Raw genomic sequence first — 14,286 nt, 5'->3', positions numbered from 1 at the left:
TGGTGGATGCGTCACCTTGGTTTTTAAAAATTTTCAGTGTGGGTTTATATATATATATATGTGTGTATATATATATATATATAATATAATATATATATTTATATAATATATCAAAGCTTATGAGTATAGATTAAAAAAATATTCAACAGCTTAGTGAACTCTGGGTCGCCGGCCCCCTAGATGTCCGGGTAAAACTCGGACCCGTGGTCCACGGTCTGCAGCACGGGCTTCTGCTCCAGCACCGACATCCTGCTGAGGACCTCGGCGGACAGTGCATAACTGTTGCCAGATTTCTCCTCGAACCAGCTGTCCAGGGCTCGCTTGGCGTCGAAGTTGGCGATCGGCGGGCCGTTCACAGCGATGGTCAGCAGGTCACTGAGCTGCTCCAGGGTCAGGCGGGAGCGGTGGTTCTTGCGGACTCGCTGCAGGGCGTTGCGGCCTTTCTCGCAGCAGGCAGTGGATGTGGGGAGGACTTTGAGGACCTGGATGATCTTGTTCAAGAGCGGGAAGCGCTGTTTATACTTGCAGATGTGGCCGATCAGGTCTTTGAAGCCATTTTTGGTATAGTAATCCGCCTTGAGCTCCCGCCACTCCATCAGCAAGCTGCCCCGGGGGTCCAGCCCCTCCCTGCAGACATCCCGGGAGAAGGTCGGGATGGCCTCCAGGTGATCGAATATCTGCACCATGTCCTCCTTGCCATAGCTCAGGAGCTCCTCGCTGTTCCTGGGCCAGGCGGCCAGGTCGAACACCTGGCAGGCCTTCACGAAGATCCGGCTGCGGGAATCAAACCTCTGAGCCAGGATCACCTGGGTCTTCTGGCAGATCTTCTCCCTGACGGACTGGAACTTGGCTTCGGCCACCCTGAGGTTCTTCATGGAGATCCCGTTGAAGCTCTCTCGGAAGTTCTCCTCGAACTCCTGCAGGTACTCCCCGGGGGAGTCGGCCAGGCGGCTGACCTCCTGGATGGCCTCCTCGATCTTGTCGTCCACCTGCGACACCAGGAGGTACTCGCCCTGGAAGACATAGGCCAGGCGCGAGAGCACAGCGATCACGTCGAGGAGGAAGTAGATGAGCTTGACGGACTGGTAGTCCATGAGGAACTGAAGCAGGGCCAGCGCAATGGCCGATGCGTCCGCCCGCTGCGTCTGGCTGCTGACGTCCTTGAGGTGGGCCACCACCTCCAGGTAGTCTTTAATGAGGGCGTTGAGAACATTCTGCTCCCCGATGATCCACCTCACGGCGCGGATGTCCCCCAGGAACTCCGTCTCCTCGCACAGGGTGGACGCCGTGGACCGCAGCTCGCCCATGAGGCGCGGCGAGTACCGGTAGAAACTCAGCAACTGCTTCAGGTTGTTCTCCAGCTCCTCCAGGCAGGGCAGCTCCTTGCCGCTGATGGCGTCCAGGATCTCCAGGTGGGGCCGGTGCACCATGAAGGGCAGGCACAGCAGCCACGGCAGCGTCTTGCGGATGGTCATGAACATGCTGGCGCGCAGGCTAGCCGTGATGTTGGCTCCGTCGATGCCCAGGCCCACAGTGGGCTTCTCGTCCTGCAGCCGGATGCCCAGGGCCGAGAAGGCCCGGTCGAGCGCCTGCAGGTAGCTCTCGGTGCTGGAGAAGCCCAGCTCCTGCAGGGACAGGAACTCGGTGGCCGGGGGGCCGTCGCTGCTGGTGTACTGGACGTAGACGGCCACCGTGTCGGCCAGCAGGTCGTCGCTCTGCCCGTCCAAGATGATGCTGAGGCAGGGAGACTGGCGGACGCGCTCCACCAGGTCCTCGCGCAGCGCGCGCGCGATGTGGTGAATGAGGATCTGGCAGTCGCCCTCGTTCATGTACTGGTCCACCACCTTGAGCTCGCACTTGCGCAGGAGCTCGGCCAGTGGCCGGAAGTCCAGGTAGGGCCGGCCCTCGAGCGCCAGGTGGTAGGCGGTGTTGAAGAGCAGGGTCATGTTGCGGCACATCTCCTCCGTCTTCTCGGGGTGCATCCGCAGCTTGTACAGCTGCAGACACTTCTTGTGCAGGTTGCTCTGGCTGTGCAGCTTGATGGTGTGGATCTTGAACTGCTTGGAGCCTATGATGAAGGCCGACGTGCGGGATGACTGCACGGTGTACTGACGGCATACGTGGCACCACATCTCGTTGAGGGTCGGGGAGTACCGCAGGAACCAGAACTTCTTCAGCCACTCCTGCTTGAAGCGGCGGATGCGGCGCCCGCTGGCGGAAGACAGCTTGGAGGGCTCGTCGGCGGCGGTCATCATGTCGTTGGACACGGACTCGTCGGCAGAATCGACCTCCTGGTCGTCGTCCTCCATGAGGGCGGGGCCGGAGACCAGGCTCTCCGAGGCTGGAAGACAAATGGGAAGGAAACATTGAACCCCGAGTGGCCAAAACGGCAGGTGGTTCCAGAATGAGCGGGGGCTCCGTGCGAGGTCGGTGGCATACCCTGCGAAACAGAGGCCAGATCTGCAGACAGACTGAATCCCAGCCTAGAATTTATTTATTTATTTATCTATTTATTTATGTATCTACCTATTTATTTATTTATTCATTCATTCGTTCGTTCGTTTATTTTAATGCGCACTCCTGTTCTCCGCGAGTGACCTTTGCTCTCCCGGGATCAGGCCTGGTGGCCTTCCTGCTCCAGGCGGCTTGCCTTTACCCTCCACTAGTGGGCGCTCAAGGAACTCCACCTTCTCTACCCGCTGAGCCGCTGGGGCCACTGCGGGAACAGGCCGCGGGAGAGAACACAGCGCACCCTGCCTGCCTCGGTCACACAAATAGCCAAGTCGTGGGGCTCCGTTTCTCTGGGCGCTAACGTGGTCAGGGAGGTGTGCTGCCCTCCAACGCAGGCAGCTTGCCACGGCCCCAGCTTATTTCAGGATCAGAATGCAGCTGAGTTAAGACGCATGCTTTGAATATCTGAAACACCTCATTCTGAGCTAAGGGATGTGGTTAAAATAGGAAATGCTATGTGAATACTCGGTCTCAGCTGCAGCTGTGTACTGAAAAACCCTTCCTGGTTGTCGACGGGCTCTAGAACATCCAGGCAGCCAACAGAAAAGGGCCAAGGTGTGCAGCCACGGGTCGTATGTCCCAGGCCTTCTGGAGTTCCAGGCAGGGGAGAGAGGACCATGTGTGGCAGAACAGCAACTCAGGAGAGAAGAACGAGGCCGTGTCCCGGGGCTGAGTTCGAGAAGGCCGGGAGCTCTCCACACAGACCCAGCTGTGAGCTGCCCTGCTTGGGCGGGGGCAGAGACAAAGATTGGGTTTGGAAGTTGAGCATGGGCCTAAGACACCCCCAGGACCGCCAGAGAAGGGCAACGGGTCAAGAACACAGCACACACCCCTCCTGCAGTGGAACTTCCTTTATTGACGAGGAGGATACAAGGGCGAGACACAAAGCACCCCCCGGGGGCTGCGGAGCAGCCTGTCTGAGGCAGGCACCTGCGGGCGTGGGGCTCCCCAAAGGTGGCTCCCGCAGAGCACGCCTGGCCCCCTCACACTGGCCATGGGGAACTCTTCCCTCCGACCACCATCTCAACCACACCAACTTACCTGCAGGGTCCGAGAACTCTGGGAGCTCCAGTACCTGTGTTGGCAATACGGGGGGCTCGGGAAGCTTCCCGGACTTAAGCATGTCTAGTTCGGCCTGGAGTTCCCGAACCTTCTTCTTTAGGCGGATACAGTTAGGGCAAAAGGAGGTGGTGGGAAGCTCGTGAGGGTCGGACGCAAGGGAGGCCTCTGCGGGACTGTCGGCCTTGAAGGACGAAGGCTCCTCCTCTTCATCCTCCAATGGGCCTGGCTCCTTGGAAGCCCCCTGCGGGATCTTCCAGTCCCCTTCCCCTGAGGTCCGGCTGACATTCTGCACGTCATGGGACACGCTCATTGCACACCGACTGTAGGCATCATCCTGGTACTTGGGGACCTTCCTGATGACCAGCGAGGTGCTCAAAGCCAACTGACGAGCTTCCGCCTTTGCAGACTCCAGCGAAGCCTCCAACACATCCTTGAAAATGAGGTCAATCTTCTTCTTCTTGGCCTGGGGGTGTGCATCCCCCTCGTCAAAGCCACGCTTGTACGGACTTTTGCCCTGTCTCAACACGGGGAGCTGAATGGGACCCCTCAGGTCTTCTGGGTTATCCAGAGCCTGCTCAGACTTCTCCCTCTGCAACCTCTTCTCTCCTAGGAAGGAAAACCAGGGTGTGAGGATGTGGGGAAAAGCCCCGAAGTGGGAGAAACCAACAGAAAACAAAGCAGGACTCCTGCTAGCCAGTTCGCTGGACACATTCCTCTGGGGCTGGCCCTGTGGGGGGCAGGTATGACAGAAAGGGAGAGGTGAGTCACTCAGTGGGTCATAGGGTCTAGAGTGGGACCCGAAAAAGTGGGAAGAATTCTTGAAAAAGACCTTTTTGAGGGAGCCTTATGTCTGTACGCGGCACATTTATAGGTCCAGGGAATGCTGGAGGGGAAGGCAGTCGGGAGTGCGGTCACCCTAGAAGCGGACACCCCACCAATCAGACCGGGCAGGTGGGAGCAGACCTCAGAGCTCAGCGCGTGTGGATCCCCACCCTCAGGGCTTCTTGTCCAGGCCTGGCAATCAGAAGATGTCTGCTTCGACTTGGTAAAAGGTACGCAGGAAACACCGCGTCCGCTCCTCCCTGCTCCCTGTCTGCTTCCAGGTGGCTCCGTAGGGCCAGAGCGGCGTGACCACACGGACCCAAAGCATGCTTGAAATATAGCTGTGTCTCCTTACCTGATCCTTCAAGGGACGTTCCCTTTTCTATCTCTTGCCATCATGTGACTGATTTCAAAGATGTTGGTGAGCTCACAATAGTAATTTTAGCTTGATTCTTTAAAACAGCCGACATAGTTTCATAAATGGCTACAGAAGTGGGTTCCCTGGGGGGTACAGATGCTCACGGGGAACCCTCATAAGGTCCTGACAGCAGCCCACAGGACTGGGAAATCACAAAGCCTTCCTAGATCAGGGCAGGGCCCTGGGAGATGACTCTCGGTAAGAACTTGTCCCAAATATACATTGCCATTAGGCTTCCGGAAGCGGGGTTTGCTAAAAAAACAAACAAAAAAAAAACACCTCTGAATGAAGGGCAAGGGGTCTCTGTGAGTGATCCAGGTATTCCAGAAGACAGAGCCCTGGCTTCCCACAACTGGCGAGGGGGGCTGTGCCCTGGGCCCTGTAGGAAATCCGTGTTTCCTACAGGTAACAGCAAAAAGAGGCTACCTTATTCAGGACGCCCCTCTTCTGTCCTCACATGAACGCCTGAGGAGCAGCCTCATGTTCAAGGTCACTGGAAGTCAGGTGACTCTCATAGCCTACACTTCCATAACAGCCGAGGGGCAGAAAGCGTGAAGATGAACGCTTGTTTAAAAAAAAAAAAGAAGCCAGGTTGTATTACACATCAGATGTGACACTTGCCCATTTAGAATCTTTAAACATCAAGGGCCACCCTGTCACTTCTCACAGACCAGTCAGGCAGCAAAGAGCTGAGGATGTCAGGAGGTCAAGGCTACACATCAACAGGGAGTCCTCATGCCTCTCTGCTCAAAGACAAGGTCATTCAGATTTTCTAAAATGCATGGGAGACTTCTTGGGGGCTCAAGCCTTCCAGAAAAATCTAGGGGCTGAAAAAATCCTTCAAGCAGCATTGGAATTGATTTCAAAGCCTCCATAAAATATGGGGGAAAACACCACAAAGTGAATCAGTAACTCAAAATAGATCAAATAACATAAATTTTTTGAAAACACTATATCAGATGCGTCCTGTTCTGATAACCACAAAGGCATAATTTACACTGTCTTCAGGAAACAGTTCTGGGCTAGGAGTAATGTCCCTACTTAAGAAGGACTAATAATTCATGCTCTGGCCTTTCTCAGGGCCCCAGCCTCCAATTACAAAGAAACCTCCTTCCATGCAAGACCTTCAGTGATTGAGGGTAGGAATCCCCTTTCCCGAGCAGGGCTGACACAACAGTCTAAGCTTCCACCAGCTAGCTATTCAGTCCGCCGAAACTACCGGCTACAGAGCCACCGCCGCATCCAAAGGCCACTGAGCTCATCACTGCTCCCAAGGGCTTTAGGACCAACACCCCCATACCCCCTCCCCTGCTCTGGCCCTGCCCCACACGGTGCCTTTCGGTGTCCTTCCTGTTTCCTACTGCTCAGCCTGGCCAGCCTCCTGTATCTTTGCAAGTCTTCATGGATCTCATTTCAAATCTCTCTGCCACGCTTCCTTTGAACCACTCCTGAAAGCTCACTCCCTTCTCTGAGCATTCCCCTTGGGTCTCAGAGCTCTCTCAGGACGACTGCAGCTTGAGGTACTTTGGAGAAGACACTGGGAGGGGGAAAGGACATTATAAATCCTGAAGAATTGAAGAAGATTACGGCCAAGGGATGAAACCTGTGTCCTCAGATATGACTTCTCTTGGTTTTCTTTTCTTCTGGTGATACGGTTCTCGTGGAGACTTCTTGATGTCTTCATTCATTTCTTTTTTTATCCATTCGACAAAGATTTATTGAGCTGCGACTAGGTACCAGACACGCTTACATAAGGCATCTTCAGAGGTCAAATGGAAACCGTGGCAATCTCATCATAGAAACGTGCCTTCCCGCGAGAAATCGGCCTATGCCCAACCCCCAGATCCGAAGAAGACAAGAAGTGGGTATGTCTACTGGGCCTTGTCACTGCCCATCCAATCACAGATACCTTTTACCAAGTCAGGCAGTAGCTGTGCATTCAATGTCCACAATATGCTTTATTCTGTTTTGTTTCTAAAAATAGCTTAATTGCAACGGGCCACCCCACTCCCTCTTCCTCGTCTCCACTCACACTCCACATGAAGATTTATTTCCAATAAGTAGGTTGCTCAGGAATGTGATATGGTCAGGCCTGGGGATAGCCCTGGTTCCTGGAACCACATGGACTCTGGGTATTTGAATGTGTATTTTTAGCGCAAGGAAGGTCCCCTGGAAAGAAGGAGCCAGAATCTGAGAGGCAAAGGGCTAGGGGCTGGGGCGTATTTTAAGCCACCTTCCAGTGACTCATTTAAATGGAGTCTGGATGGACATCTCACCCACCAAGCCATCACCCACACCTACAGTCTCCTTCCCACCTCCCTCCAGCCTTCTAATAGACACTGTTCGTGCACAGCATGGGACTTGGCCTTCCAAGGAGACCAGGAGGTAGTAGGGAAGAAACTAGTTTGGTCAGAGAGGCCTATAACACTGTAAGTTAGAGGCTAGACCCTGCACTGAGACCGATGTGCATGAGAAACCCCGCACTGCTCTTCCCAGCCACGTGACCCCAGGGTGGGGGGGGGGTCACCGTATTTATCTGGTGCTAGGTTTCTGCAGTTGTGAGATGGGGATCACAGTCCACAGGGGATCATTAGAATCAAGAACTCACAGTTGAGGGCTTACAGGGGTCAAGGTGGCCATTGCCCTCGATGTGTTCTGTGTGGTACCACCTACTTCTCCCGGCATGCTCACGAGGTAAGCACTCCTGTCCTGAGAAGCACGTGCACGCTACAGAAGAGCAGCTTCGTGCGTGGGACCCACTTAGTCAATGTTCGCTACTACCGAGCCAGTGGCACCTTCTAGCTCCTTTCCGTCCCTTTGACTTGGTCAAAGAGGATCAATTTTGATGAAACGTCCGTGCTTAGCTCTGGGGCCTCATCTCTTTGGATACTCTCAAACGTCTGTAACAGGGTTTCTGAGGGAGGACAGCACGCAGGAGTGCCTGGTGCCCTCCCCAGAGCTGTCACTCACACCCAGACCAGCTGCCCATCCCCCCACCCCACCCCCCGAAGTCCCTCTGGGTCTCCCCATTGCTGGTAGACTGCGTTTCCCATCGGTTTTCTTAGGAAGCACCCACAGAAGCTGGTTTCCCCTGTGTTGGGTGGCAGGCGTGACCCTCGCCTCGGGGTGGGCACTCACCTCTGGCCAGATTGCGGTGGATGGTTTCCTGGGACATGCTGTGTAGACGCCTCATGTAGTCCTCGCTGTACCAGACCCGGAGCCGTTCCCCAGGCCGGATGTCCCGGCACGCTCGGAAGTAGATGCGCTCGCTGTGCTGGAAGGCCAGCAGGTTCTGCTCCCTCTCCTCCCGGGAGATGACCACGTACCTGGGGGTGAGGGGGACAGGTGAGAACACACAGGCCACTCATCACTGAGTGCCTGCCGGAGCCAGGCACGGTGTCAGGCAGACATGGGAGGTCAGAGGTCCACCAGCATGTGGCATGTGCTGAAAAGTCCAGAGGAAGCTGCCTGTCCATGATTGGGACACCAGCTAGGGGCCCGTCCCTGGCCTCAACCTCACCTTTTTGTGTGACCTTGAGCAAGTCTTTGAGCCCCTGAGAATCTGTGTTTTCTGAGCCTAGAAATGACAGTTGCCCTGCCTACCTCCCAGATTCTGGTAAATATACAATTCAACACTGGTTACAAAAATGACAGCAAACCAGAAAGATCAGGTCATTTCTTCCTCACTAACTTTTAAGTGCAGGGATTCCCAGACACCCACAGGCCTCCGATGGTGGGGAGTGTGGGGTTCTCAGACTCTTTCCAGTATTTCACAAAGCCCAGCAGAAATAACTCATGTGACAAGGGTGCCCAAAAGGGCAAGTAATAAATGCGGAAGATTAATATCTTTAAAAAGTGGGTGTCCAATCCAGACAGAAGATGGAAGTAGATAAGTGACAAGAAAGGATTAGAAACCACTCACTAATCTAAGTTATTTTAAGGTAAGGAATCTAAGGCTCAGAGAAGGTAAGTGACTTGCCCAAGGCCACACAGCTAATAAATGGGAGGTGGAGCTTTGAGTCTATATTTTCCCCTGTAGAACTCACAGCTTCTCTGTGAGTCTGTGAAGCACCAACCCAGTGACACGCAGATAACATTGAAAGTTCCACCAAATCCTCAGTATCTCTCCGTTCCCCAGCTCTCCCTGAAATCACATTTCCAACACCCAACCTGCTTCCTCTAAAAGATGAGAGGACATAACACGTACAGAGAAGTGGAGGCATAGAGATCAAAAGAGGAAATGATTTGACGTCTTAAGGATCTAGGAAATTTGGAAAAATAAACCTTTTTCCCTTAGGTTATGGTTTGTCTCAAGGGACAGGGAAGAAATCAAAATCTGTCTGACTGGCCTAACCCAGAGAGCTGTCTGTAGAACAGTCCAGGGTAGGGAGTAATTCACAGAAAAAAATCCACAGGGGTCATGAACAAATGAACAATGGAAAATATTCAGCATCACTGATAAGAAACACAAAGTAGCAACTTGTCTCATTGGCACAGATTTCTCTCCTTTTTTTTTTTTTTTTTTTTAACAATAAGATCCATATTGGCTAGAAAAGCATTTCCCATCCTAATGGTAGAGAATAAATTGGCCCGGCCCTTTGGGACACAAATTTGGTAATACGGACTCGAACAAGTATTCATGGACCCACCTTCCTAGCAGCACGATTCACAATAGTTGGGCGGTAGAAGCAACCCGTGCGTCCACTAGTGGATAAATGGATAAATAGAATGTGGGGTACGCACATGCTGCGCACTACTGGGCTTGAAAAAGGAAGGAAATTCTGATATATGCTAGCACATGAATGAACCTTGAAGATACATACTAAGTGAAATAAGCAGGTCACAAAAGGACAAATACCGTAAGATTCCATTTATATAAGGTACTTAGTTGGAATAGAAGAGCTAAATTCAGGGAGATAGAAAGTACAAGAGTGGTGAGCGGGGTGGGGCAGAGGTGGGGTGCAGGGGTGGGGCGTGGGGTGGCGGAGGCTGGGGAATGGGGAGTTAGGGTTTAATGGGTATCCTGTCTCAGTTGGACAAGACGAAAAGAGCTCTGGAGAGGGATGGTCGTGATGGGTGCCCAGTGTAAATGAAATGAATGCCACCGAACTGTACACCTGAAAAAAAAAGAGTGGTTAAAATGGTCAATTTTATGGTATGTACGTTTTGTCACAATTTTTGCAAAATTTAAAAAGGGACCATGAGATGTAGACCAAGTAGACAAACTGTGCTGCCTGTGCCACTGTTTACAATCGTGCAAAAGCAAAGACATTGAAACCTCTAATCCTGGAGAAACGGTTCAGTAAACCATGGTATATCCATATGATGGAATGTTGTTACTCATCTAAAGAAAATGTTTGCAAAGGATTTTTCACGACGTGGAAAAACGGTCCTGATAGAACGCAGGGTGACATCAGTAGGACCGGAAACTGTTTATTTTATGGTTCCAATCATGCTTTCAAAACACGCCTCGGGAAGCTACTTGAAAGAAATACACCGCTGTTTTACCAGTGATTGATTACCCATTACCGGGGGATCTGCTTTATCAGTTTTTTCTCTGTATTTTCCAAGTTTTCCTTGTTAAGCAATTACTACAGTTACCCCGACAGGCACCCCCTAAAAAACAGACATGCACAAACGCCAATTCCTGTCCTGGCGGCCAGCCGCATTGCCAATCTACATTGCCCCGTGTTGTCGGGGACAGTCCCCTATGGACTCTGTTCTACTCGACCCTGGAGGAGGCCATGACCTTACAAGGGGACAACTAGAGCTCAGGGACCAATCCCCCTAGCAACCGGCTGCAGCACGGGTCCCCGGGTTGTGGGAGTAAGGCCAAGGATGGCAGGAGGGCGAACGTGAGTTTTTGGCTGCTTCACCCCTGTTGAGAGAAGAAGCAGCCTCCACCCTGCCAGGGGGCGGTCACGCTTGCAGGATTTTTGGAGTTTAGATCCCCAGAACTTGCTTGGGTCCAGGAACTTAGCCTCAACGCGTCTGCGCTTGTCAGCATCAGACATGAGCACTGGTCTCCCTGAGCTGTGACGATAATACTGTGATATCCACGACGCCCAGTCATGCCGCTAAGGATGAACTTGGGGAAAGGGAAAGAGGAGGACCCCTGGCCTAAAGAAGCCTTTCCGAACGAATACTTCTGAGTCATAACTCTCTAGCACAGGGGTCTGCTTTCCTGCAGAACTGAGATTTCTTCTGAATGTGCAAAATATTTTCCAGTCCCCAATTTAGTGAAAGCTTGGGGTTTGACATCCACAATTAATCACCCTTGTGGTTAGCACAGAACTGGGGTAGATCCAAAGTTTCCTACTCCTGGATTCAGAAGGCAAACCATTCATTCATCTTCCCTCACAAGAATTAGTTGGACCACAAAGCACAAGGAAAGAGACACTCTTCTCTTTTTTGCAGGGTATTTAAGCAATCGTCGAGCTCTAAAACCTAGAATTATTTTCTTTGGCATTCAACTTTAGGAGAAAAAGAGATGAGGAGCACATAACTCTCAGGCATTTCTTCAAAAGAACAACTTCTAGACTAGGTCCGAAGCTTTAGAAAGATTCAGGTCAATTTCCCTTTCTATGCCTGGTGGTTTCCTGCCCGATAAGAATCAAGGTTTAGAAGAGAACTCCAAGTATTTGTAGTCTTTGTAATGATCCCATCTTCCAAGACAGATCAGAATTTGTTCAGTATCTGGTTGTATTTGGTTGTTCTGAAACTTGGCCCTTGAAATATGACATATATGGCAACTCCCAGCAAAGTGTTAACAGCCCGTCCCCTCAAGATGGTAAATGGAGTCAAGCTGAGTCCCAACACAAATGGCTTCTAATTAGATCTCCCTCTTACCAATATATTGCAACACCCAATGGTTTGATCTACTCCCAGAATCCTCCTATCCCCATATGACAGAAGAGCACGCCTGTCTTATTCCGAGAGCCCTTCCTGGAAGATAAGGCTTCTGGAGAGTGAAAATCTCCAATCTGCTGTTTCCGGGTCACTACTTTGTTGGAGAAAAGGCAAGAGTATGTCAGAAGGAGGCAGAAAATGGCTAACACAGGCCACTCTACAAATGCTACGGCTCATCTGATGGCTTTTCAAGTCAGACCCACAAAGCTGATGCCCTTTGAAGCAATGAAGGGGATGGGGGAGGGGGCGTGTTTTCTGGACTGAACGTTTCATGATGAGAATGGATTGTTTTTATTCTGAACTCCTTGCGGACTTTGGGTACTGGATAGATAAGCACTAAGACAACACTTTTTATACATCACCCACTGAGTCTTATCAAATGCACCATATTTTCTAGCTGGGTCAGGAAATGACTATCAGTTCCAACAGAAGAGAGAAAATAACCCATGGGGCAGCCATTTTGTTGGAGTGGGGGCACATAAAGGCCAGGCTCAGACGGTCCTGCTCAGTGGGTATGTCTCTGACAGAAAGGAAATTACACCAGCCACGGAGCCAGAAATGGGAAGGAGGGACCAAGAAGGGGCTGGGCTCTGTTTTCTCACACATGTTTAGGTCTCTGAGCAGGGTGGGTCTTTGGGTCAGATGGGCACCCAGCCTCCGCCAGAACATCACACAGCCCGCTCTCAAAGCGGCTGGAGGCATCAGGCCCTTAGGTTGGACTTCCCTATCTTACGCTGAAATTGGCTGCCCACTCACTTCCAACCACTGGCCCCAGTTTCGCCTTCCTGTTTTGATGAGCTAGACCCACAGTCCCCACTAAAGCCAACAAAAAGAAACGAAAGAAACTTCATCTCAAGTTCACAGGCTCTTCATCGCTCTGCCCCCTTTGCTTCCAACTTTCTCCCTTCCCTCCCCAGGAACAGAGGGAGGGGCCTGTCAGTTCCTGCTCAGCTCTTGGATGGGGCTGGAGAAGATCCCAGCTTCCCAGTATCTTTGCCTGTGGCAGGAATGGGATTACGTTTGATTTCCACGGCCCTGCAGAAGAGGATGAGCTGGATTCCAGGAGGTCAAAGGGGAACTGGAAACTTCTAGAGAGGGGCTAGATCCCTGGTCGGGAGTTGGGGATTTCCTGCTTGGGAGGACCTCTCTGTGTGACTAGGAGGAAGCCTGGGCAACACCCGGGTTAGGAGGTCCCTTCTCTTCTGAGGAGGCTCTCAAAGGGACCTGGAGGAACTGCTCTGGCTACTTTGAAAGCCTCAGCTTTCGGTGGGCGGGGTCCTGCCTTGTGACAGATACCAGGATCAGTGGGGAGACGTCCCCCCCCCCAAAGTTCATGCCTTAGGCTGGTCCCTGAAGTACACTGGCAAATGGATAGCCCCTGATCCTTCTAGAGTCTCCTGTCAGAAATGGTGACTTTTGTTTTTCTAGGACCCATAACTGTTTTTAAGGAGCAGAAGGTAAAAGTCACTTAGTCACGCACGCTCTGCTTGTGCTGTGCAGACTTCAAGCATGGCTGAACGGTTTCCTATGTGGCTGCTTCGCCTCACTCAGCTCCCCAGTTCCGTTCCTGTCCTCACAGGGCTAGCTAGCACGGCGCCCGACGCAGGCCATCTGAGTCCTTTCGGAACCAGGAAATGCCGGTAGCGCTGGAGCCCCTCTGGCTGGCATGCTTTCCCTCGGTCACCTAACCCCTGCTCTGCGGGCCTTGAGGTTTTCACAGGAAGCGAAGAAAGAGAATATACACCAAAGAAAGATCCTGGAGACTGGGTGCGTTCCAAGTGTGAGATCAATTTCTTTTTATTGCCATCTTAACAAAAAGACTTGGGAAGGCAATCTTAGATTCCAGCATTGGAGGGCAGGGGATGCCAGGCAAGGATCAAGCCACTGGGCTGTCGGACAGGGGGCTGTTCGGTCTGGGGTAGCAGGAGCCCCCAAAGAACCACAGAGTGGGGAGATAGAGCTGAGGACACAGGGACATTGCCGGTGTCCCTCATGCTCTCAACATGGGACAAAGCATGGTCTGGCTTTAGAAGCAGCGCTCCAGGGACAGCCACAGCAGGCACTGGAGAGAGCAGTCCTCCCACCCCCACCATGGCTCTAGGGGGCGGACGTGGGAGAGGGTGGGGGGGCGGGCAGGGGGAGAGCTTCCGCTGGGGTCAGCCTCGGGCCAGGGAGCAAAGAGGACACAGAGCTGAGCTACACGTGGGGGAGAGCTAAGCTGGCAAGTGCCACCCCCCCCCCCCCCCCCCCCGACTCGAGGAACCTGGCTGTCTGTCCACACTCCACAATGAAACATGAAGCTAGACACGTGGGTAGCTAATGCATATGCAGCCCAAGCAAGCGGAGGAGAGGCATGCTGGAGCTTGGATGGGACAGGAGCCCTGCTGGGTTCTTCTAGAAGCCACAGGAGGAGTCACCCTGTGGGTGCCAAGGCTCGGGCCCTGCCTCTCCCCAGCACCCCGGCCTTAGTGCCAGGGTGGTGTCAGGGACTCACTTCCTAAATGCTGTTGTTGCCTCCTAGGGGCACCCCAGGAGAGCGGAGGCAAGGAGCACCACCGCCTCCC

At 52.7% G+C, this 14,286-nt stretch overlaps 1 protein-coding gene across 3 annotated transcripts in view; it reads right to left on the bottom strand.

The window, feature by feature from the left end:
- Positions 1–126: 126 nt before the first annotated feature.
- LOC132008526 (PR domain-containing protein 11-like) overlaps positions 127–14,286 on the bottom strand; it is a 76,989-nt gene continuing 62,829 nt past the window's right edge. For 2 of the 3 annotated variants that reach the window (XM_059387170.1, XM_059387169.1), the window contains exons 6-8: positions 7,952–8,139; positions 3,553–4,179; positions 127–2,341 (exon numbers count right to left, since the gene is read on the bottom strand). In XM_059387170.1, coding sequence (XP_059243153.1) covers positions 177–2,341; positions 3,553–4,179; positions 7,952–8,139 — 2,980 coding nt within the window. In that variant the 3' untranslated portion in view covers positions 127–176. The remainder of the gene's footprint in view (positions 2,342–3,552; positions 4,180–7,951; positions 8,140–14,286) is intronic. The other variant, XM_059387171.1, reaches the window with a different exon arrangement.

The sequence above is a fragment of the Mustela nigripes genome, unplaced genomic scaffold (assembly GCF_022355385.1).
Source record: "Mustela nigripes isolate SB6536 unplaced genomic scaffold, MUSNIG.SB6536 HiC_scaffold_148, whole genome shotgun sequence".
In the NCBI taxonomy this organism is placed as follows: domain Eukaryota; kingdom Metazoa; phylum Chordata; class Mammalia; order Carnivora; family Mustelidae; genus Mustela; species Mustela nigripes.
The sequence above is the reverse complement of the archived record's forward strand: the minus strand, read 5'-3'. Positions and strand labels throughout refer to the sequence as shown.